This window comes from Ursus maritimus, unplaced genomic scaffold (genome assembly GCF_017311325.1).
Source record: "Ursus maritimus isolate PB19 unplaced genomic scaffold, ASM1731132v1 scaffold_1, whole genome shotgun sequence".
Taxonomy (NCBI): domain Eukaryota; kingdom Metazoa; phylum Chordata; class Mammalia; order Carnivora; family Ursidae; genus Ursus; species Ursus maritimus.
In genome coordinates this window covers 36,637,390-36,664,422 of record NW_024423343.1, presented here as the reverse complement: position 1 = coordinate 36,664,422, position 27,033 = coordinate 36,637,390, and the positions used below count along the sequence as shown (strand labels likewise).

Genomic DNA, 27,033 nt, shown 5'->3' with positions numbered 1-27,033 from the left:
GGAATGCGGTGAGTGGTGATGGGATGAGGAGATATGAGAGAGGGGGGAAGCTCCTTAAAGTAGACTGTCTTGGTATTGAGTTCCAACACATAAATAAATATGCGTGTGAAATAGCTAATCTCTATCATTCTATTGTAGAGTATGCCTACTTTCCTTACCAAAGTACACTGTAAGCAAGACTCATATTACCATCACAATAGTTAATCAATCTGTGGTTCTTATAGATATAGACCATTTCCTCCAAGTAATGATGAAGAGTTTCACAAAGAAACTAGGTCATAAGGGAATAAGCAGAATTCCCTGCTACATAGTAGATTTGAAATATATTGAATATATATGTGGATCTAACTGGATTCCCACTTTTTGACCTGCATCTGATTTAGGATGCACAAGCACAATTCCCAAACTGGGAGAGTAGATTGTTAACTGATTTCATTTCCCCATAAATGCTATATGCCATTAACACAACCAAAATCTGAGTATATGAAATATTTAGGCAAATTCAATGAGACAAAAGGTTGATTAGAGAGTACCAGAGACTGGTAGGGAGAAGAGAATGGGAAGTTATTGCTTAATGGGTACAGATTTTCTATTTGGGGTAATGAAAAACTGTGGAAACAGATAGTGGTAATGGTTGCACAGCACTATGGATGTAATTAATACCACTCAGGTATACATTTAAAAATGGCAAATTATAAGTTATATATATTTTATTACAGCAAATAAAACATTTTTTACCATGTGTGGTTCATAACTTATTCAAAACTAACTGTAAAAATTATAGTTAATTTAGAATTGTATGTTCTTCACATGAAAGAATTCACTAATTCTGTTCTTCTGATCACAAATGTGATATAAATATCCAAAATTATTTCTTTTCAGAAAAGAAATTTGAAAAACTTGAAATATGACTGAAAAAAATAATTAAAAATCAAAACAAACTTCTTACTTTAATTGGTTCAGGCTGCATCACAGGTGCAGGCATAGCGATGGCACTTGGAGCATAAACCTGGTGATATGTTGCTTGAACTCCATGATCAGAATAAGGCTGTTACAAAAAAAAATGTATTACCTTTCATTTATTAATTCAAAGTATTTATTCAAAGTTGCAATGTACTAGGCACTTTGCTATACAATGGAGGAACACAAATGAAAAACACATTCCCTATCTTTAATTAATTTATAGACTGATCAGGGACAGTTGAATAGTCAAAACTACTGTAAGTCCTATGAAATATATATAGAAGAAAAGAAAAGAACTACTTGATTTAGCTTAAGAAAACTGGGGAGGTAGTCAGAAAAAGTTTTCTAGTGGAGTTGATGCTTGGATTTGAAGAATTAAGAGAAAGAAGTTGGGAATAGTATATACAAAGACACCCCATGGAGCGCCGGGGGCGCTCAGTAGGTTAAGTGCCCAACTCTTGATTTTGGTTCAGGTCATGATCTCAAGATCCTAAGATTGAGCCCTGCGTCAGGCTCTGAGCTCAGCAAGGAATTTACTGATCCCTCTCCCTCTGCTCCTTCTTCTGTTCTCTCTCTCAAAAAAAAAAAAAAAAAAAAAAAAAAAAAAAAAAAAAAAAATCTTAAAAAAAACCACCCCAAAACAAAAAACAATACACCTCATGTCACAAGGCACGCAGGAAGAAAAAGCAAATTACATTTGGGGGGGGAGGGGAATCAGACTGGCTTCAAACTTCTTAATGGCTACACTCAACACCAGAAAAGGGTAGACTAGAAGTTCTATAAGAAAACAGTACTGTTAAGAGTTGAATTTGGTTCCCTCAAAATGTATGTTGAAGTCCTAACCTCTAGTACATCAGAGTGTGACCTGATTTGTAGACAGGGTATTTGTAGAGCTAATCAAGTTAAATATGGTCATTTGGGTAGAACCCAATCTAGTATGATTGCTATCCTTACAAAATTGAGAAATTTGGACATAAAGATAGACAAATAATGTGCAGGGAGAAGATGGCCATCTACAAGCTAAGAAGAGAGGACTGAAACAGATGCTTCCCTCATGGCCCTCAGATGGAACCAGTTCTGCCAGCTACTTGATCTTCAACTTCTGGTCTCTAGAACTGTGAGACAATAAATATTTGTTGTTTAAGCCACCGAGTTTGTGGTACTTTATTCTGGCAGTATGATGCAGCTATTTTATAGCTAGTGTAACTGTCTTTCTGACTTATAGACAAAAATGTTACACAAACAGGCATGTAAGAGCTCAGAGAATATAGCACCCACAAGCTTTCTTTAACAAAGAGTACTTTGCAGATTTAGTCAAGCAAGTAATGAATGGAGGGTGAGATGAAAACAGAGAAATCCTGGTAGAAGTAGTGATAGTAACATTAAGATCCAACTGTGGAAATTATTGTTCCAGAACATCATAATGTTATAAACCTCGGCAATATAAAAAGATAATACATTCTAATTGGGAGGTGGGTGCTAATTTTCTAATCTTTTACAACACTGATTTAAAACATACCCGTACAGTTCTTGGCACATAGATGCTAAGGCAAGTAATGGTTTGGGAACGTAATTTAAAGACACTGAAGATAACATTTACAATTTGTAGTTATGAAATATTTTTTTAAAGATTTATTTATTTGGGGGAGGACGGGCAGAGGGAGAGAGAGGAACTCTGTAGCAGACTCCTGACTGTGTGCAGAGCCCAACTACGTGGGGCTTGATCCCATGACCCTGAGATCATGACCTAGCTGAAATCAAGAGTTGGATGCTTAACTGACTGAGCCACGCACGTGCCACATGAAATATTTTTGATTCACATATCTGAAGGAAGAAGTTTTTAAGATTTTTTGAATTTTTATATGCTTTTAATTGACAGAATGTTAGTAACAATACAGATTGACAGGCAAGCCAGAAAAAAGAAATATTTGGTATCTTACTCTTTCAAGGAGATCAAGTCAGAGATTAGCCTAGTACAGTGAACAGTTGGTTTTAGAAATGGTTCAGAACTAGTTAATAAAAAAGTCTAAGATGAAGCATTCTTAGATATATATAAAAGGGGAAAGGTGTGAATAAATCAAAGAAAAAACACGTGCAGCTTCCATGAGGGTCTTAAACAAATATTTTTAGAAAAGAAAAAGAAAGAAATGTTAAGATGAGACAGTTATAGATAAATTACCTTGAGACTAATGCATACCTCTGGAACTGAAGCTTCCATCAGAGATAGCGGAGGAGGAACACATCCACCATCTTGCGCAATTTCCACTGGTTGATAAATAACCTCAGAAGGTTGCAGGTATAAGAATGGAGCAGAAGAGGCAGGAGACTAAAACAAAACCATATTTTTAATTCAAATATGATTAGTTACTTCAATTAAACCAAATGACTTACCCAACAGATGACAGAAATAATTGTTTCACATTTTGCTGAAGTTCTTTTCCAGGGATAGCATAGACCTATCTTGTTACAAATTTCAATTGTGTAGATGTGATTAAAGAACTTTATCACGGGTAAATATTAAAAGTTCTTAGAGCTTCAGAACCTCTTATAAATTCAGAAAATAGTTATTTAAAACCACTATCAAAGGTTGTAATAATATAACTTATAGTATTTGAGTTGGCATAAACATCTATTCTCAGCTTTGAGACTTCACATGGAAGTGGGAAATGTCATTAAATAGTCTTTTTGGTGGTATACTATTTGTATCAAAAGTTGAGAGATGGTTTATTTACTTAGGAGCACATGGCAAACTGAAGCAAAATCTGAAGTACAACTGAAAAAATGATACATTTTCCCATAATAATAAAAACTAATTTTTCATGTTTATATAAGTACTCACTTTTTAATAAAATGCTTTCACTTACATGATCTCATGTGATCTTCACCAAGATCAGGAAAAGGAATTTACAAAGGTATGGTATCATTACTTCCATTTTACAAATGAGGAAGCTAAGAAATATAGTGATTAAATGAACTGCAAAGGTATCACAGTTACTAAATAGAAGCAGGATATCTCAAATCTACTTCTCCTGACTTTAATATTCACTCAGTCTTCACAAAAACAGAATGAAAAAAGTTAATATTTACCTGAGGAACACCCCACTGCCACTGTCCTGGTAGACACTGTGCAGGTGCCTAAAATGAAAATCAAAAAACAAAAAACCCACCCAGGTTATAAACAAGGGTCAAAACTGAATACCTATATGCAAAAGAATGAAGCTGGATCCCTAAACCTCTAACTATATACAAAAATTAACTCAAACTGGGTCAAAGACCTAAATGTAAGAGCTAAAACTATAAAATTCTTAGAAGAAAATGTGTGTAACTCTGTGGGTTTAAATTAGGCAATTAAAAAAATTATGACATGAAAAGCTCAAGCAACAAAGCAACAAAAGAAAAGAGATAAATTGGACTTCGTCAAAATGAAAAACTTTTGTGCTACAAAGAATACCACCAAGTAAGTGAAAATAAACTCAAAGGATGGGCGAAAACATTGATAAATTATATATCTGATAAGGAACTCGCATCTAGAATATATAAAGAAATGTTATAACTGAATAATAAAAAGACAAGTAACCCAAATTTAAAATGGGTAAAGGATATGAATAGATATTTATCCAGAGAAGATATGTAAAAGTGGCCAATAAGCATATGTAGATATTGAACATCATTAGCCTCAGCTTATGGAAATCAGTGTGATATCACTTTATATCCACTGTATCCACTAGGCAGGCCATAATTAAAAAGATGGTAAGTGTTGACAAGGATGTGGAGAAATTAGAATCCTCATAAACTGCTGGTGTGGGTGTATAATGGTGCAGTCTTTTTGGAAACCAGTATGACACTTCCTCAGAACTTTAAACATAGAGATACCATATGACTCAGTGATTCTATTCCCAGGTAATAAGGCCTACAATAAAGGAAAACATATATCCACATAAAAACTTGTACAGGAATGATCACAGTAGTATTCTTTATAACAGACAAAAAGTGGGAATACCTCAAATGTCTGTCATTTGATGAAAAGCTAAACAAAATGTGTTATATCCATATAATGGAATATTATTCAGCCATAAAAAGAAATGAAATACTGATACATGCCACCACATGGATAAACTGTGAAAACATTATGCTAAGTGAAAGAATCCAGTCATAACCACATATAGTAGACTCCATTTATATGAAATGTTCAGAATAGGCAAACCTATAAAGACAAAATAGATTACTGGTTGCCTAGGGCTGGGAGTAGGAGGAAAGAGGAGTGACTACTAATGGGTAAGGATTTTGGGGGGGAGGGTTGATTAAAATGTTCTAAATTTGACTGTGTTATGGTTATACAACTCTGAATTTAGTAAAAAACACTTGCACATTTTAAAAAGCTGAATTGAATGCTATGTGAATTATATATTAAAAAGCTGTTAAATAAAAGAGGGTCAAATTTTTTAAACTCATTGTAAAATGACAATATAGCACACTTTTATTTCTTAAACTAGTTGTATTATTTTTAATAATAACTGTTTTATTCTTTAGTTATTTTCCATTTTTAATAACGTCTTTTTTCATTATAAAGTAAAAAAACAGAAAAAAGAGTAAGAAGATGCCATGGATCTGCTATCTAAACTGAATCACTGTTAATTTAGTGCTAACTACTTAAGTTGCTAATGGATGACATCACTGTATTATGATGACCAAGTTAATGTGAAGTCTATGTTCTGTATTCTACATTCAGAAAGGCAGGATAATAATCTTTTAAGAAAATATTTTAATAAAAAATCTGAAATAAAATGATTTATATATAGTTTTTAGAGAAATGAAATTACTATCTATTTATGAAATAAGACATATGGGGATAAATGCTAATTAAACCACATATTACCTGATTTGACTAATAAAAACTGATAAAGCTACCAATCTTAGAATTTGTAAAAAGAAAGAACAAGGGAAGATTCTTATCAAAGAGGCAGAATGATGAATGTATACCTGAAAAGAAATATATGAGGTGAAATGATTTTTTTATATTACAAAATATTATATTATAAATTGGTACCAAAATCTTTCCTAATAATCTAGGTAACATACTTCCAATTTTATAATTTGTGTCAAGCAGAACACCGGGGTCAAACTATAAAATTAAACTGTATTAGAGACTTTCAAGAATGTATTGAGTACATCAAGTGAGCTATAGCTGTATGTAATCAATTAATGAAGGAGCAGCTAGACTCAATGGCGTGCAAGAAGAAAGCAACTCTATTTTTTCTCACCCCCTGACACTTTAAAAGCACTGTGTTGAGCTGTTCTTCCTTGCCCCAGGATAAAAATTGGGACAGATCACTTTTTGGGGTGTAGCAGTTTCCAAATGTTGACTCTCTAGTTAGGTAGTTTTTTTTTTTTTTTTTTAATATTTTATTTATTTGACAGAGAGAGAGAGCACAAGCAGTGGGAGAGGCAGGCAAGAGGGAGAGGGAGAAGCAGGCTCCCCACTGAGCAGGAAGCCCTTGACCTGAGCTGAAAGTAGCCGCTTTAACTGACTGAGTCACCCAGGGGCCCCTCTAGTTAGGTGGTTTACTGGATTCTTTTGGTGATCTCCCTGCTGAGAACTTTTTTTTTTTTTTTTAAGATTTTTTCTTTATTAATTTGAGAGAGAGACAGAGCAAGCAAGAGCACGAGCAAGGGAAGCAGCAGAGGGAGAGGGAGCCCTACCCGGGGCTTGATCCCAGGACCCCGGGATCACGACCTGAGCAGAAGACAGATGCCCAACTGAGCCACCCAGGCACCCCTCCCTGCTGAGAACTTCTAACTGCAATTCTAGCCCTTAATTCTAGAAGTCTACTTCACACAGGTTCTTTCTTTATTGGGATCACCTTAAAATTTTTTGAAAAGGGTCTCTTCTGTGAGGTTCATTTCTTGCTCTTGGGACACATAAACCTTTGCTTGTTGTGAGTAGAAGTTCAACACATTCTCACTGTAGTCTTCTCTCCAGGCTCTGCCTCCAGAGACTAGCCCAGCTTCTTCTTTGGACTTTTTAATTAATTAATTTATTCCCCCTGCCACCTGTCTCTTTGGACTTCTTTTAGGAGAGGTCAGGTACAAGTACCATCTCACGAATTTCAGGGGACAAACATTAAGTATTCTTAGTCATTCTCTGATGTCTTCTTTACTTGGTTGGGAAGAAGGGGACATGTCATAGCATTCTAACAACTCTCTTGCAATCTCATCCTCCCCTCATATGTGCTCAAGGTAGGCAATAAGCTAAAGGACCCCCAACTGGTATCACAATATTTGGCTTGTCATATTAAAAGATCTGGTACCTAATGTTCTGTCCTTGGGACTTCTGCCAAAATTCGGAGGCAGCTTAGGGAAAGTAATATATTTTAAATATATTTCATTAAGTTATATTTTAAATATATGTCATTAAGTTATTTTCATCTTTAGTAAGTGAAAGAAACACTTTAGTTTTATATTTAGCATGGTAATAGGATTTACAAGTTTATTTACAAATAAATACTGTAATATAATAATATATAATATACACTAATATATAATAATATAATAAATTTAAATAAATTTAAATTGTAAATTTTATTTAGAATTTAAATACCACCATCCCCCAAAACCCAGTCTAATATTAAAAAGAATTCTATTAAGCTTAACATTTAATCTGGGTCTATTTCAAAAGTTCAAAAGAAAAAAGAAAAAAGAGAAATAAATTCTCTTCCACAATTCCAGAGGTAGGAAAGAATGTGATTTTATTTGTGAGTGCAATAGATGAGAGGTTGGCAAACTTTTCCTATAAAGGGCCAGAGGGTAAGTATTTTAAGCTTTGCAGACCATAATACTGAACTCTGCCATTGTAGTACAAAAGCGGCCGTAGACAGTATATCAACAAATATTCTTTATTTACAAAATACTGAAATGGTCTGGCATTATGGCTCATTAATCCCGTCTCCCATAAGAATTAATGAAGAGTGCTGGTTAACTAAAAGAGGCTGCCATAATATAAACCATAATATATTACTTATTTTAGTATAGATTGTTAAATATAATAGCAAGAAAGTGACATAATGTTAACAATAACACTAAAAAATCAGCCTGTGATCCAATATGTGTTATCTGTATGTTGTTTTGGAAATTGTTTCTAAAAACTTTTTAGATTAAATGTTAGCCAGAGGAGCAAAACCAACCTCATTACATTTGGTTAAATGAAGCAAACATTTCATCTTCTTGTATGATATTGTTCAGTTCCCCATAAGAAAAAAAAAAAGCCAGCACTGCTATCAAGGCTTAACTATCTCTTTTTAATTATTAGAGTATTTGCAAGAGAAGAATACAATGAAACTTAACCAAAAAGGACTGACAGTATTAAAGAGAGTTTTCATTGTGATTTCATGTTTACCTGGTAGTGATATGCAGGTTGCTGATAAACTGGCTGAGCTACCATCACAGGGGAACTAGATATAGAACGTGACTATAAGAGGGAAAAAAAATTGAAAAATTATTTTAGGCCTTGACAAAATTCTTTAAAATAGTTTATTATAAAATTTATCCTGAACTGTTACCTAAACCCAGTGAATTTATGGTCTATAATTAGAAATGTCATTTTTCTACCTCTTATTGATAGTATGACTAATTCCACTTAAGTCTACTAAAATCATCACAGTATTCCCACTTTTCTTTGGCTTCATTTTCATGGTAATGCTAAAACAACCACCAAAAAAGTTGCTTTTAGTCCAAAGATTATAAAAATATAGTTCTAAGAGAATATTTAAAAGAAAATGACAGCTGGACTTACGGTGACACTGCCTATTTCCATCATGAGACCAGCAGTAGATAATGTTTATACAACATAGAACTGAATGAATAATCATATCTGATTTTGCCACTGATTTCCCACTGCTTACAAATAATTAAATCCTACTCCTTTGTTATACACTTAACTAAGGCAAATACATTACTTACTGAAGCATTTATCAAATCCTATTTTATTAATTTGACATTTAAATGAGTTAATCATCTAATAAACATCAAGCGATTTCTCTATGTTTGAAGAAATTACACATAACACTTCATTATTCAAAGTACTAGAGTAAACCCCAAAATATATTATGTAAAACCAGACCATTAATAAAGCAGGCAAATTGTATTATAAGATAGGTAAAATAAGCTTTAATAATAGCAATTAAAATTCAATTTCTAACATGGGATCTACTTTACAGTTTTGCTTTAATGTTCACTCCCTCCCCTCCACAAAATGAAGTATCATAGTTTTGTACAGTTTTCAGAACATAATATGCTAATAAAATTATACCACAGATGAACATTAGAAAAGAATAATGTAATTTACTATATTATTTATTTTCTATTAATAGATTAAAGGAGAAAAAAAATCTCAGCAGATATAGAAAAAGATTTATTAAAATTCAATACCCTTTCATGATAAATTCAATATTCTTTCATTCTTAGCAAACAGAATATGAAATAATTTCCTTATTGATTTGGGGCAATAATTCTCAATCAGGTATGACTTTGCCCCCCTAGGGAACATTTGGCAATACTTTTGGTTTTTAAAGATGTGGGGAGACTAGGACACTGCTAAATATCCTACCATGTACAGGATTAGCCTCCAACAACACAGAATCATCCGGCCCAAAATGTCAATAGTGTTGAGGTTGAGAAACATTGGTTATGGCTAAGATTATCTTCCAAAACCTACAGTGTATACATAAATATGTACACTGTACATATATATATAAGCATATATATAAGTATTTATATAAGTATATATAAAGCTGAAGTGTGAATCACTGAACTTGTTTCCTTTTTTAAGAACAAGGTCATGTTATCCTATAAATACTATAGCAGAGACAATGCTGGTGCAGTAACTCAATGGAGATAAAATGAGAAAAGAGCAGAAAGAAACAGAAGTATACTAAATCATAAATGATTGTCTATATCAAAGTTTTGGAAGGTTACTGATCAAATGTTAACATTTAAAAAAGCATTATTACATACAAGTCACAACCTATTAGTACGTATGATTTAAAAATACACCATCATAAAAGCAACAAAACCACAGAGTACCTAAGAATAAATCCAACAAAAGATGTGCTAAATTTATTTTATGGAAAAAGAAAATTTTATTGACAGATGGAAATAAAAGACTTAAATAAGTGTTTGTGGATGGTAAATTTCAGTATTATACCCAAATTAATCTACACATTTAATGCAATTCTAATAAAAATCCAACAAAGGCTTCTCACAAAATTGAACAAGCTGGATTATAAAATCTATATTTATAAAAGTAGAGACTTAAGGATAGACGAGAGACTCCTGAAGAAAAAAGTGACAGGACTGCTCTATCAGATTTTAGTGCTTGTTCTAAAGCAATAGGAATTAAAACAGAATTGGGCAGGGCAAACACACCAATGGAACAGAATAGAGAGCCCAGAAGAAACCCACCCCCCAAATGTGGCATTTCATAGAGGATTCATTTCAAAATAATGAAAGAGGATGGATTAGTCAACACATGAACTCCAGATTTAAGATCTAAATGTGAAAAGCAGCAGTACTATAGTATTTTAAAAATAAAATATAGAATATCTATATTGTGATAAGGAAGTGTTTTTTTAATTTAAATTTTTTATTCTTTTTTTGGAAGTGTTTTGTAAAACAGCAATAGTATAGTATTTTAAAAATAAAATACAGAATATATTGTAATAAGGAAGTGTTTTTTTTTAATTTAAATTTTTTATTCTTTTTTTTGGAAGTGTTTTTTTTTTTTTGTTTTGTTTTGTTTAAAGATTTTATTTATTTATTTGACAGAGAGAGACAGCCAGCGAGAGAGGGAACAGAAGCAGGGGTGTGGGAGAGGAAGAAGCAGGATCCCAGCAGGAGCCTGATGTGGTGCTCGATCCCAGAACGCTGGGATCACGCCCTGAGCCGAAGGCAGACGCTTAATGACTGCGCCACCCAGGCGCCCCTGGAAGTGTTTTGTTTTAAAAATAAGAGACCGAAAGATGAAACCATTTCCATAAAGGAAAACATTAATACATTTGTTAACATTAAAACAAATAATTATTGTATGACCAAAAAAACCCCTGTAAAGTTAATGGACAAACCACCCACCACGAAGAACTCACAAAATTCATATAATGAATTAAAGAAAAAAACAAATAAACCCAGTAGAAAAAGATAAAAGGTAGGATATGAAAAGGCACCTCACAGAAGAAAAGTGGAATGGCCAATAAATACCTGAAATATGTTCAATCTTACCAATGACTAGGAAGATATAAAAACAAAATACTGTTTCATAATAATATTGACAAAACTTTAAAGTTTAGGCAGATTATGGAGAAATTGGAGCTCTCATAAACTGTTAGCTAAAGTGTAATCTGGTATATTTTGGCAACATTTAGTCAAAGATGTGTATATTCTAAAAAAAAAAAAAAAGATGTGTATATTCTATAATGTGAAATTCGACTTCTATGCATATATGGTAGCCTAGACCAAGGTAGGGGAATACAAAATTTTTCCAGTGGTACATGGGCATGAATAGGTTTAGGAGTATTAATTTTTAGATCCTAAGTTTCATATGTACTCTTCCCTGATTTCATCTGTGAATGTGTCTGTGTACAATGTGTCTGTCTTCTTTTCATAACTCCCTTTCACAATTACCATTCTCCTTCATGATGAAAGGCACACTTCTCTCATTCTGGATCTGTTATAATGCTTTGTTTGGGAATATAAATACCAAAAGGGCATCAAACAAATAGATAATTCAAGAAGGCAATGCCCTTGAGAAATGAGAGAAGTGAAGCAAAGCAAAAAAAGCTTGTATTAGAAATATTAAAGGGGAGATGGTCCCTTACTTCATCCAGAGAACAAAATAGGTTACATGATGGTTAGAGGAATACATATTAACTCATTTATCTGAGCTTAAAAATAACTAAAATAATTAAAAGTTACAATTTTCTAATAGAAATGAAGTTTTATTTGATTAGTTTTATTTGGTCGACTAGTTTTGTTAACAGAGTTCTAGACATTTTCCATCCTTTTTTTTTGAGGTATAACTGACATATAATATGTTGGTTTTAGGTATACAACATACATAATATGTTACATTCCTAAATTATTTAAAATTATGATAAATTTCAGATATCACATTAAAAATGAGTATTCATAATTTTTCAGAAAAATTTTAGAGGATATACAAGTGAAAAACTTTAAAGACTACTTTCCTAGGCAAACTCTCACATAATACATACAAGATTCAGATGTTCACTGTAGTCTTGATTACAGAAAAAACTTAAAATGTCCATCAATAAGGGGATATACACTCGTACAATGGAATATTATTAAATATTAAAATAAGTGAATTAGATATACTAGTATCAACATGGTTTAATCGCAAAAACATAATGTTGAATAGAAAAACTGATTATTTATATAGTGTTTAAAAATCACCCAAAGCAATACTACTTATTGTTTAAGGATACCTACATTTGTAGTAAAAACATAAAATGATAAGAAAGATATTCTGGTTATATATTCTGGATATGTCTGAGGAGAAAAGAGGGTAAGAAAGTGAGGACAAGCAGACTTTACCTGAATTTCTCATATTTCATTTCCCCTTATTAAAAGAACTTAGGTAAATATGGCAAAATGTTAACATTTATTAAAGTGGTAACGACATGGCTGTTATATTATTATTCATACTTGTCTATGGTTGAAATATTTCAGAAATAAATGTTTTAAAAAATTGATAGAATAGATGGAAACCCTTTCAAGATGAAAATTACTTACAGGCCAAGGTGGTGGGACAGAAGTTACCTCTGGAGTATGAAAATAAGCAACACCATTATGATAAGTGTAAGGATATCCAGTTGAAGTTGTTAGGTACATTGTTCCAGCTGCTGGCATTATACTGGAACCTAAAGCAAAGATTAAATAATAATAATTAAAATGTTCAGTTTAACTTTGAAAAAGATAATTTCTGAACACTTGAAAATGTTTATCTTAACACATCTATATGGTTACAGTAAAAATTGAATGTTGCAAATTTTTAAAAATTCCATATGTTAAAGTATTTTCAAAGTATGTATTTTCAAACTCACTCTCTTAGAGCTTTTATTAGCTTAAAGTGAATAAGAGAAAAAGAAGTTCAATAAAGAATACTAAAAATTCACCAATTTAGATTTTAATAGCAATGTAATCAAACACGAGTCTTAAAATTTACATTATTTTCAGCAAGGTCATTATTTTTACAAATATAAATTATATATGAAGTTAACTGAAGACTATAGACACTGTAATGAATTTCCTAAGGCCTTAGTAAGACCTATATTTGTAAAAGGCCAAAGACGATGAAGGCAGTGAAGCTGGAAAGTTTCCTGAAGACATTTTGGTTCCACCCTACAAATTCTTTGGATCTACTATCATTGAGGCTATGACTCTTTTATTCTTCAGCCTCCCTTTGCTATAACTGCTGCTTATTGCAAACATGTCCACAAATCTTCATGTGTAGTACCAGGTTCCCATCTCTTTTCTCAGATCAAGTTATGTATAAACCCTCCCTCCCCCAAAATAAAAAAATATTTTTTTGTCAAGAGAACACTTGAAAAATTTATATAAGGCAAGTCAGTTTAAGTATTTGACCAGCAAGTTTATGTAAATTACTGGAACTGGCAATCCTCCTTCCATTATACCAGTAATTCTCAAATTTTAACATACATTAGACTCAAGTGGACAGTTTATTAGAATACAAATTCCAGGGCCAGATTTGCAGAGATTTAGATTCAGTACGTCTGGGACAGGGCCTGAGGATCTGCATTTTGACAGACTCCAACTGAACTGTTACTGGCTGCAAACCACACTGTGAGTAGCACTGGCCTACCACTTTAAGCAGCACTACTGCTTCTGAGTGTTTATATTTTCACTATATTTCATATAGTATTGTTACTGCTTATGTAGTGATTCTTAATCCCATCCTTTTAAGAATATGATGAAAACCATGAATCCTTTTCTCAGGGATATATATACATTCAAACAAAATTTTGCACACAATTCAGGAGGTTTATAGATTTTGCTTCAAAGATACTAAAGGAACCACAGGTTTATCTGTTAAGTAAATAAATAAATTTTGAGTAAGTATTATTACAAGGCATTGAACTTGGCTGGTGATACAACCAAAAAGAAAAAAGAAAAAAAATTGGACATGCTGTGTGGAAGTTAGTTTCCCGTGGGGAAAATAGTTATTAGCTTATTACACAATTAATTAATTAAATAAAATTTTGATAAATACATTAAGAGATAGTATAAGGTATTACACTGGGTAGTATGAATTTTCTAATTGTATTGAATTTGTGAAATGATGTTTGGGCTGAGCATTAAAGAATGATTGGGAGGCACCCGAGTGGCTGAGTTGGTTAAGTGTTTGATTCTTTTTTTTTTTTTTTAAAGATTTTATTTATTTATTTGACAAAGAGAGACAGCTAGCGAGAGAGGGAACACAAGCAGGGGGAGTGGGAGAGGAAGAAGCAGGCTCCCAGAGGAGAAGCCTGATGTGGGGCTCAATCCCAGACCTATTTAGCCATAAATAGGCGTGATCTATGAAGCTACAGAAAGGTGGTATAATCTCGAATACCTACTGCTCAGTGAAAGACGCCAGAAAAAAACTATAGTATAGGATTCCAACTATATAACATTCTGTAAAAGGTAAAACTAGAGATTAAAAAAAAAAAAAAAAAAAGATCGGGATGGGAATGGGATGGCAAAGAGCGTTCTAGGTAAAGAAAATAATGTATATCAGGAATATGGTATGTTCTGGAACTGAGAGAAGGCTAGAAGGCTAAAGTATAGGAAGAAAAGGAAAGAACAGCTCAAAATAAGCAGAGAATAATATAAAATGTACACTTTTTTTTTTTTTAAGATTTTATTTATTTGACAGAGAGAGAGACACAGCCAGGGAGAGAGGGAACACAAGCAGGGGAAGTGGGAGAGGAAGAAGCAGGCTCCCAGAGGAGAAGCCTGATGTGGGGCTCAATCCCAGACCACTGGGATCACACCCTGAGCCAAAGGCAGACGCTTAACTGCACCACCCAGGCGCCCCTAAAATGTACACTTCTTTTTTTTTTTTTTTTAAAGATTTTATTTATTTATGTGACAGAGAGACAGCCAGCGAGAGAGGGAACACAGCAGGGGAGTGGGAGAGAAAGAAGCAGGCTCCCAGCAGAGGAGCCCAATGTGGGACTCGATCCCAGAACGCTGGGATCACGCCCTGAGCCAAAGGCAGATGCTCAATGACTGCGCTACCCAGGCGCCTCCCTAAAATGTATACTTCTGAAAGATAACTCTGGCTGCCTTGTATATGATGGGCCGGAAGGTACCAAAACTGGATTCAGAAAGACAAGTTAGGAGGCTCTTCCGGTAATCAAGGCAAGTGAGGTGGGTAGCTAGGACTAGAATGTTGGTAACGGAGATGGAAAAGCGATAGATTTGAGAAAAAAATTGAGATAAAAATACCCCGTAGTTTGTAAATCTACTTTTATACTTAATATTTATTTGCAGAAAAGTATAAAGAGCTTTGGAGTCAACTTGTCCTGGATTTGAAAATTAATGCTTTCATTTGGTTATTAACCCTATACTTCTCAAATTTACCGTCTGTTTGAACGTATTCAGCATAGTGATTTATGGTTTTTTTTTTTTAAAGTAACTTATGGGTCATATGAACATTACTACTTATACCTACTGCTGGTAAAATAGAACTGTTACTACATGGTACAGCTTAACTCTTGGAACTAACCTACTAAGGACACTTCAGTTATCTTCTAAATTAACAAATAGCTAAGTCAAAATTAAACTTGTTAATTGTTAATTTCTTTTTTTTTAAAGATTTTATTTATTTATTTGACAGAGACAGAGAGAAAGAGAGAAAGAGAGAGAGCACAAGCAAGGGAGTGGAGGAGGGAGAAGCAGGCTCCCCACTGAGCAGGGAGCCCAATGTGGGACTCAGTCGCAGGACCCTGAGATCATGACCTGAGCCAAAGGCAGTTGCTTAACCAACTGAGCCACCCAGGCACCCCATAACTGTTAATTTCTAAGTCAAAAATAGAACAGTCCAAATGAGCACAACTATTAATTTGTTAACAGGTATACAATAACCACCTAATGTTTTAAACGTCCCAGTAGACACTAGGACACAGTTAAGGAAGAATAAGAAAATTTAGTTACTAATTTTATGTATCTCCTTCTAGCCACAGACTATTATGGATTTTAATAAATATTTAGGTAAAAAGCTAACTGTAAAGATGCTTAATATAATAAATAGAGTGAGAAAAAAGTAGACAACAATCCAGAAATTCGAGGAAGGCACAACTTTGCCAATTCTTAAAGCTTTAGGAATTGTTCCCTCATAATTATGACATATCTAGTTGGGCTACAGTATCTACCATGCAACTAGAGTTTCTGATACTGGTTCTATATTTTTACTTTCAGTATCTTCAATTTCTAATTTTAAATTACTTTTCTAATTAGAAAAATTTCTAATTAGTAGTACCAAAAATACTTCTAATTACTTTTGCAATTTTAAATCATATATATATATATATATATTTTAATGTTTTTTATTATATTATGTTAGTCACCATACAGTACATCCCTGGTTTTTGACGTAAAGTTCGATGATTCATTAGTTGCGTGTAACACCCAGTGCACCATGCAATACGTGCCCTCCTTACTACCCATCACCAGCATATCCCATTCCCCCACTCCCCTTCCCTCTGAAGCCCTCAGTTTGTTTCTCAGAGTCCACAGTCTCTCATGCTTCATTCCCCCTTCTGATTAACCCCCCTTTCTTTATCCCTTTCTTCCCCTAAATTATATTTTTATGTAGAAGAGTTTCCTTTAAAGATGTAACTATATGCAATATATGTAAGCACCATTATTTCTGTAAAATTTTCCCTTCTCTCCAAAATCTAACATATATTAATTTGTGGTAAGAAGTATTCATTTGATTACCAACTTTGTTAAAATAACTTTATTAAATGAAAGAAGCCTGATATTTTAATTAAGTTCTTGAAAAAGTCTAATATTTCAAAAAAGAACCATGCAAAAACACTGAAAAATACATTAGTTCTCAATACATACGAGGGATTCCTACTTGTTGTTTTCTTATTGCTGGACCAATGTTCAGTTTCTTATCCTTATAATTAAGTTTTTCAGCCTAAAATAAGAAAAAAATTATTTTATTATCTTGGTACTACTATGAAACCAATAATGAAAAATTAGTGAGAAACAATTTTTAAAATTCAGACTATAACATTTTTTGAAAGCAACAAGGAATACTGGAAAGGACAAAGTCTTTGGATATTAAAACATCTGGGTTTGAATCTTGGTTCCAATGCTTTGACCACAGTTCTTTAATTGGAATACAGTCGATCCTCTATTCATAGAGCCCATATTTGGGAATTCACCTATTCACTAAAATTATTTGTAACCCTAAAATCAATACTTGTGGCAATTTAGTGGTTACTAGTGGACATGAGCACAGAGGTGGAGATTTTGAATTGCCTGACATACACAGTCCCAGGCTGAGGCCAAACAAGGCAACATTCTACCTTTTGTCTCAGTTCTTAAACAAGAGTTTGCTTCATGTTGTTTAGTGCCATGTTTTATGCATTTTTGTGTTTTATGTTGATGATTCTGCTATCTTTTTTTTTTAATTTTGCTATTTAAAATGGCCCTCAAGTGTAGTGTTGAAATGCTGGCTAATGTTCCTAAGCACAAGAAGATGTCATTTGCCTTATGGAGAAAATGTTTTAAATAAGCTGAATTCAGACACAAGTTATACCACTGTTGGCCAGGAGTTCAATGTTAGTGAATCAATAATATATATTTAACATGATGTCTTTAAACGGAAGCACACATAAAACAAAGTTATGTATTGACTGGTTGATGGAAATAATGTAAACAGAAACTTGTGTGAACCTTGTATTTCTTCTAGGAGCAACAGTCCCATATTTGCTAATTGAGTGTTCATGGCAACTTTATAGAACATAACTACTATGAATAATGGGATCAACTGCATGTGATTTAATAATGTACAATTCAAACTCTATTTTTTCCTAAAGAAATTAAATGTAACATTTGTCAAATTTAAAGTTAGTACACTGAACTGTAAGCTAGACTTTTTCTATGAATGTTCTTAGCTTACATAAAGTTTTTCATAAAAGAGGGAAATAATCTCAGATAATTTCACCCTAGGAATTCATGTTTGTAGTGTTTTTAGGAATTCAAAGTGCTATTAACACTTCAGAAAACATCTATTCCCAAGTTCTTAGTAAGCAAATGAAGTAAAAATTATAACTTCGCAAACATACTCATGCAATGATTTGGAATTTGTTCTTCTGTAGATAAAATTTGTTTAATCTTTTTTTTTTTTAAAGATTTAATTTGTAAGTGATCTCTACACCCAACGTGGGGCTCAAAACTACAACACCAAGATCAAGAGTTGCACAGTCCACCAGCTGAGCCAGTCAGGAGCCCCTGTTTAATTTCTTTTTAATTCAATTTTTTTGGAGAGCAGTGTTAATCTTGAGATGCAAATAAGTTAAAATTTTTTTTTCTAGCAATCAATCATTGTACTGGAATGCTAATAATGAAAAAAATATCCTAAAGATTAATCTCAAAGAAACTCCAAAAAATGAAGTTAAGTACATCAAAAGATCTTACCTCTTGTAAAATTTTTTGTGCATCTTCTTGTGTTTCAAAAGTGATGAAACCATACCTAAATAAATACATTAATTATTTTCTTAGAACATTTCATTAGCATTATATTAAAATTAAATTTCTTTTTAAGAATGGGCCACTGTAGGAATGAGCAGTTTTTTATGGTGCACCATCATGCAAAATTTAAGAGAATCATTCAGAGCATAACACTGTCACCTCCTCCTAGAGTCAGGGCACTAAAAGAAAAAAAAAAAAAAACAACAACCCAGGATCTTAAAACAGTTTCAGATCTGAGCCGTATATAAGGCAGGAAAGCTTGAAGGATTCGTGTCCTAGCTTACAAATTAGGATAAAATAAATTTTAGTACAGAGCAATAATCTCCTTTTACAATAACAGAAGTTTAGCTTAAATAGGAATCAGAGTAGGAAAAAAAAACTTTAAAAAAATAAAAATTTCAACACAATAAAATTTTTTATATTGACAAACGAGTATACAGATGTATTATTTATTATTAGCACAAATAAACTGATAATGTAATTAGTATTTCCCAAACATAAATCAATTAAAAATATATATATCATAGATTTTATATCTACTTTTCATATATAATTGTTACCTGCAGAGTACAATTCATATAATGTTCAAGATACAAATATATTATGTATGCAATATCCAAAAAGCCAAAATAGACAAAAAGATATGAAAGAAATAAAAAGTATATCCCCCCTGCATAATTTCTATTTAGATAACTTAAGGAAACTAGAGTAGTGATAAATATCTTGACTACTATTTTGATTCATGATTACTCTATTGTATAGAAAGTTTATTTTTTTAAACGAAGGAATTTCTCTTTTTTCTATTTGCCCAAACATTAAACAAGGGCTAAGGAAATATTTTTATGCTAAATTTTTTTGGTAGAACACATACACCACCCAGTGGAAAAGGCATAAAATACAGTTTACATTTCCATGTGTTTTTCAATGGTTAAAAAATGGATATTACCAAAATATTGCAAATTCTATTAACCAAATACAAGTGGTACAATCTCACCTCATCCTAATACTATTTGTCAGCTGAGGAAGTATCTCAATTGTTTAAAAATAACCTCTCTGCAGAATCCCATTTCTTCCAAAGTGCTCAACTGACATACTTAAATGTGGTTTCCCACTAGTATAATTTTTTATCCACCTCACTGGTCCTTTCTCTTATGTCTATAAGTATGTATGTCCTGCCTCTCTTTCAATAACAGACACAATCCTTCACTGATCTCCGCTGTCTTACCCATTTTCTTTAACTTTGCTGTCAAACTTCTTAAGTGAGTACACTATGTCAACTACCTCTTTCTTCTCTGAAATTTGGCTTTTGCATATACCAATCCACTGAAACAGCTATAAGGTGATTAGTGATTTTAGACAAATCCTACTGATTTCTTCTCAGTTTTCATTCTCTTTGATTTGGCAATTAAAAATCATTCTCATTAAAGTTGTATTTCTCAGGTTAGTTCCCTAACTAGGTCTCTGAGGCAAAACCTACAGACATTTCTTATGCCAGCTTTTTTCAAATAAACCTCTCTCTAGTCTAAAGCAAGCACACAATTCCAAAAGTATCTGATTCCTTTAGCTTCTGGTTCCTTAGCTACTGTACATTACTCAACATTAAATGCTTGCTACCTAACTTTGAATGGTCCTTCAGCCCATGAGAGAATAACTTCCCAACAAATTAAGGAATGTTACAGTGTCCTCCCCTCTCCAAAATACACACACACACACACACACACACGAAATGGGAGATTAAAGGTTTGAGGAAAAGAAGAGGGGATGAAATTCTCTTTTTAAAAAATGGAATCAAAGTAAGTTAGCATATAAAACCCAATAATCCAATAAAAACACAATTGTTAATTCTATGTACTTTCTATAATGATACTAACCCTTTGGACACTCCAGCTCTGTCATTTACAATCTTCACTTCTTTAACAGACCCATACTGGGAAAAAAATTTTCTTAAATCATTTTCATTTGTCTAATGGCATAAAAGAAAAACACAAAAAATATTTTTAATTGCTAAAAAATGAAACAAGTCTTATGCTTGTTTTGGAGACAGAAAAGATTATAAGCAAATAGTAATATGAATATAAGAATGCCTCTTAGCATAAAAACAGTACATAAACCACTAAATTATTAAAATCAATGTAAAAACATTGCTTTATGCAGTAACTGTTCTTAAACTATTACAATCAATAAAATTTTTTTAAGCTGAATTACTTTAAAACTACAAAGAAAGTCTACTAATATTTAAAGAAATTCTTTTTGGTCAGTTTTTTTAAAAATCATTTGAATTAGGCATGGCTGTAACTATAGTAAAGGCATATGACTACTGGTTCTTATGGCTCAGAGAGGCTCATGATCATGGCAGTGGAACTAGGATGTTGGCATATACCAGACCCTCTATTTTAATCAGCAGTCTCCAGGAAGAGTAAGGTCTTAGGAAAGGAATATATTTCCAAAAGTACCTGAACTCAGTTTGTGATACCAATGAAGTGGCTACAAGATATAAAGTTTTTAGATAGTTTATCTGTATTCAATATACATTTTGGCTAAATAATGATATTATGATCTTCAAAATAAAAATCTGAGTCATTATTAGACTATAATGTACAGGAAATCTACAAAGATAGTTTTAATTTAAATAGTTTCTTAATAGACTCATATCACCTTTTCCTAGAGTATTCACACTAAATTCATTGCAATTTCATTTTCTGGCTCCGGTAAAACTATCCCATGGGGAACTATATCTCTAGAGAAAAATTTTCTTTATATACATGGACAAAGACATGCCCAATAGCAGAGCAATGCCTCTTGATTCCTCTGCTACCTCACTACTTACATACATTATCAGCTATTAGTTGGTAACCTAAAGCTGCTGAACTGGATGATGACAAATACTGGGTTAATCTAAGAATAATTAAAAACCTTTTATTTCAATAAACTGAAGATAGAATCAATGTCAGAATAAGAATTTTTATTAGATACTTGAAAACAAATTAATTCAAACTATTCTCTGATAGAAGAATCACTAGTTCAATTTTGCAGCTCTACTTCTTAGTTGAAAAATAAGGAGACAGAAAGTCAAGATGATTAGGTATGAAGAGGGATGGGCTATAAGTTTCCAAAAAGAAAAGTTTTAAAAAGTTTGACAAGGCTTGCTACTACAGTAAACTATATCCTTGTTGTCATTTGTCTGGTTTTGGAAAAGGGATAAGTATCAGGGAGGGAACCCTAGCAATTACCTGCAAGCTATAACTGCATTGTAACAATGGCCTCCAAAGTTCATAATGTAGTTGAAAGAATTCCGTAACCTAGAATAGCCTAGCCATACAAATATTTCCATTTATTGAGGATTTATTTTAAAAATATACTGTTTGTAATATAAATTAATTCTGAACATGAATACTCAACTTGAATATTTATGGTCAGCCATTAATATTTTCCATAGAAACAGAAAATCTTTAAAAAAAAATAAACATTTCATTAGAAATAATTTTCCTTTATTTTTAGTGAACCAATCACATACTTGCTTAAGAATCATTATTCTGACAAATACACTAAGTGTAACATTTCTCTTGAGCAGAAAAAAAGTAATTTCATCCAAATTGTGAAAGACTGATTATGGGGAAATAGTGAGTAATAAATTTTATACCCTAATAGCACAAAGATTTTTTTTTAATTAAGAAAAACAACTATCCCTGTAATTTGCAGTCTATAAAATGGAAGCTTGGAAATCCTTCTATATATATACTTGGAAGTAAGGATATTCTACTTAAAATAGGCATGTAAGCCTTTCCTATAGGTGTTTACTACTTCCTCCCAAATGGAGCTGCAAAACATCTAACAACAACAACAACAACAACAAACTAAGCTTCTCTGAAACAGTGAAATAGCTGATTACATAATTAAAATATATTAATGTTAAGATGCTCTATTCTGACAAGGTCACAGGTGTTTTTTTGGTGATCAAATTCTTAATTAGGTAGCAGAAAGCAATTTGTGAAAGACGGAAGTTCAGGTGATGACTCAGTGGGAACCTGAGAGTAAAACTGGGATAAAGAACCAGGATTTCATAGGACTAAATTTTGTGTTTTTTTAAATATTAAGTCTTTTTAAAAAAATTATAGTCATGCATTATTTGGTCTACTGGAGTACTACATAATAAAGTATAAGTAGTGTGGTATGGTGAAATAAAGAATATGAAACTATGAGCCAGACAGAATACTAGGATTCGAGTCTTCACTCTGTCACTAAGAAGCTAGGAGCCTATAGATATGACAATGAGCCTCAATTTTCTTGTATGTGAAATTGGACAATTTCATATATTCTATTTAACCTACCTTGTTATTGAAAAGATTCTTTATAGTAAGACAATGTGAAAACTACTAATCATTATGCAATTGGTAAGTATTATTATTTTTGTAGTTGTACAAAGTATTTCTGAGAAAATAACTTCTAATGCAAAAAATACACTACGTTGCATGCATAAATAGGTACCTTAAAGTCAATTCCTCCTACAAAGATGCGATTAGGGATCACTGTTCCATATCTTGGGGCACTTGTTGGGTTATTCAAAGGCACAGGTGACACAGGATTAGGGGATGGAGATAATGAATCTGTTTGCGTCTGATTTGATGTTTGCTGTAAAATAAAATTCTTTTAAACCTTTAGCATTGGGTATAAGTTTGATGCAGGCTGAAAACATATATCTATCAAATAGATGAGTCATTTGAGCAAAATGTAGTATTTTAGACTTTAATTTTATTCTAATATTATGAAGATTATAGTTAGAACTAATAACTTTTTGGAGCAAAAAAATATGGGAAATACAGAATCTACTCCACTACAGAGAAAATCTTAAATTATTTAAATACACTTATGTTAACTGTTATTAAATATACTATTTAAATATTATAAATGTTGAGGAATATTAAAAAAAAAAAAAGTTTGAGAATGAGAAAAGCAGCCCCAGACAGCTGGGAACTGGCTTGGTTCTGGTATTAGGAGTTGGCCTGGAGCTCACAGTAAGGTTGTGGTGTTCTCTTGTTAACAGACATTAGACAAAATTACTCTGTGATTGTGATGGATCACAATAAAAACAAGACCATTCCGTAATCGTGTCTGAACCCTGACAAAAACAAAAGCATTGTCCAAACCACAAGAATGACCAAACATCCCTCTATCCTGGCTGATATGTGTAACTGCTCCTTCTTTACCAATCACAGATTTGGCCTCAATCTATTTTTCTTACCTTCTAAATAAAAATTAACATACCCAATCATAGAATTCCTCCCATTTTCTGACAACATGTATTTCAGAGTAAAGCCCTTCTTCTTTAAATGTTCTCTAAAAAGAGCATAATACAAGCCTAAATCCCATAGTAAGTTATTTTCTAACACCCTCTTACCAAAGGCTCCATGGTGTATGCTCTTCGTTATGTCAACAATTCAATAGATCCAATTTTACTAAACTACAGGTATGTTCCTGGTAGTCTTTGGCTAAAGGGCACTGACAAGTCAATGAACTCTGACATTCAAGTTCACCATATTTCAGCTCTAAAGTCAAATTTTTAAATGCACTTGTTAATTTGAAGATTGAACTGATACCATAAAAAATGTATATACCTATAACTAATAGGTATAAATTTGTATACCAAAGAACTGAGCTCAGTACATATATATTCACGATTCTAAGTTGGGGGCCTAATTTAGATTTTAATAAATACATATTAACATATAAGCCTTTGTACAATGGCAAGATGACAGACTCTTAACGTATACCTGAAAAAACAAGACCTGAGAATAGAATTTTGAAGAGAAATTAATTACACACTTGCTAATTACTTTCCCTCAGGGAACACTCAACAGACTTCTGAGACAGTCTAACATACTAAATGAGTGCTTCAAAAAGTTTGCAGTTCATAATTTCAATTCTCTGAGAAACAAATACATGAAAATGAATCTCTAACTTAGATAGTGGAGTTGTTCGTTTTCATATTTGCTGTCCTCTCTCACTTCATTGGCCAATAAAACCATAATCCCTAAATTAATCTCTTCAAGATATACTGAGAAATGACTAGGCCAGTAGTGATTATGGGGCTGTAGGCTGGATCTTATTGGGCTCTATCCTGCATCTAGTATTAAGGAGGGACAAACAACACATATTCCCTAATAAGGGAGTTCATAAAAACACCTATTAAACCATAGAAAAGTTATCACATTTAATAATTGCTATGTTGCAGTTTCCAATTAAATTGGGAATCCAATCTTAACAGCAAGCTCTCTAGGCATTTGGAGGTTATTTGTAACTTTAGTCACAAATAGTGACTCTGTAGTGCAGAGAATAGATCATCTGGGATGCTTAGTTTTATTTTTCTACTGGGTATTTGCATTGCTAGAGATAATAGCACAGCTCTAGTAGATATAATCTTGTCTGTTTAGAGGATATAGAAATTACATATTTGCAAAATTAAAAAAATCAGTCTTTATGAAATTTTCTTCTTAAAAGCAAAATGAATTCAACAGATGAACTCGTTTGTTCTACAATTTGTTTAAATAAAAGTTAATTCCATTATTTTTCCTTGAGAGAGAGATGACATGAACAGAGGTGAAAAGAGTGCTTTATTTCCTACATTGAGAAACTAGTAAATGATACCCAGAAAGGAAAAACATCAACTTTTCCAACCTATTCACTTCATTCTCCAGTTTCTAAGACTCCTGCTGTACTGTGGGTTGCAACCTCCTCATTTTTCTTACCACTTATCACTTTCCAACATGCTATATAATTTAATTGTGTTTATTGTCTATCACTTTCTACTACAGTGCAATGTTCATACGGGAAGGGATTCTGCCTGCTTTGCTATCTAAGCGTCTGAAGTAGAGCCGGTACACTGGAGGAATTCAATTAATATTTGTTGAACAAATGAATAAACGAATGAATAATTTCTTCCTGCTCATGATATCCCAACCATTAGGCCGAGGTTTAAGAATACGATATTAAAATAGCCTAGAAAATATTTTAATGTTAGCAGTGACAAGGCTCAAGCAGAAGTAACATCTAAATTCCTTAGAGAAGGCTAGCGATGCATTGAGTTAAACAATAAGGAAAGCCTCAGATTCCCCTGGCAATAATTTTGTAAATGTATGAAAAGCAGGTAGATGCTGGTATTTGGTTAGAAGTAAGGGTCCTTAGCTTAGCAAAACTTCCAACACTAAATAGCTTATTAAAAATTTCCTCTAAAGTAATGTGCCCTTACTGACTTCTTCCCTTGAGAATTAACCTCGAAATCTATCATCCACTTTGCCAACGACGACAACAGGAAGAGGGCAGGCTAACCGTCGCGGTCACGGCCTCGGCGCTCCTTCCCCTCCGAGGCCAGCAAGTTGAGAAACTGGGGGATATGGCTGGGGCGACAACTTCCTCGGGTTCTCTCGGGTCATCGTGAACTTGGGCACTGACACGAGGATCTACCCCCTCCCCACCAAAGTGCGGGAGGGAAAAGAAGGCTAGCCAGCGAGAAATTTTGTCCCGCAATCCCGCCAGCAGCAGTGGCGGGAACCCTCAACGGCACCGACCAGACGTCGGCCTCGAGAGCTGGCAACCCCTCGGCCTGCACGTGGCGCGCGCTGATTGGCTGCCAGTGGGGCGTGGGGCGGGGCACCGCGGCGCCTGCCTCTGCGCCTCAAATCCCTCAGGCCTTCTCTGGCTCCCGCCCCTCCCCCACTGGGCCCTGAGAGGATCCAGCGTGCACCCCGTGTTAGAGTGTCTGGGTCCCCGGTGGGCCACGGTGCCCCTCCCCTCCCCCCAGGTCTCTCAGGCCTTCCGGTCCCCACTGACCAGTCGGGGAGAGGCGGTGTCAGCCGCCCTGGCAAACACTCGCGGTAGGCTGCTAGGCGGAGTCCGGCCAGATCGAGCGTCAAAGACGCCGCCGGGCCCAGTTTCGGCGGGAAAGCTGTTTGTCTAGCCCAGCCCCGCCTGGTGCACAGGACCCACCCACCTGCCGACTCTAGAAACCTCCCGGCCTTTTCCGAGGTCCCCAAGCCAGCCTACACCCGGTCCAGGCCCGGTGGTCCCTCCTTCCCGACTCCACGACACGACCCGATCGGGCCTGCAGGCGGGCCGCTCTTCACGGAGGTCGATGGGGCAACCTGTCCACGTTTCTTCCTGACAAAATAGTGGGCCTTTGAGCGCTAGACCCCTCTTTTCCAGCCCCTCAGGAACGGAGCCCACGTCGCTCCTTACCCCTGCTACCCCGGGGCCGGAGGCCCTGACTGCTGTACTCACCGCCCCGGACTCCGTCTCCAT

The 27,033-nt window shown here is 34.0% G+C and overlaps 1 protein-coding gene across 1 annotated transcript; it reads right to left on the bottom strand.

Moving 5' to 3' along the window:
* LOC103659716 (protein boule-like) lies at window positions 1–27,033 on the bottom strand. The gene is made up of 10 exons (XM_008687313.2): window positions 27,013–27,033; window positions 23,227–23,370; window positions 20,613–20,704; window positions 18,688–18,742; window positions 17,104–17,179; window positions 12,763–12,890; window positions 8,357–8,428; window positions 4,051–4,098; window positions 3,161–3,289; window positions 1–1,048 (listed from the first exon to the last, which is right to left on the bottom strand). Exons 1-10 carry the CDS (start codon window positions 27,031–27,033, stop codon window positions 932–934), a joined length of 882 nt encoding a protein of 293 aa, XP_008685535.1. The 3' UTR covers window positions 1–931.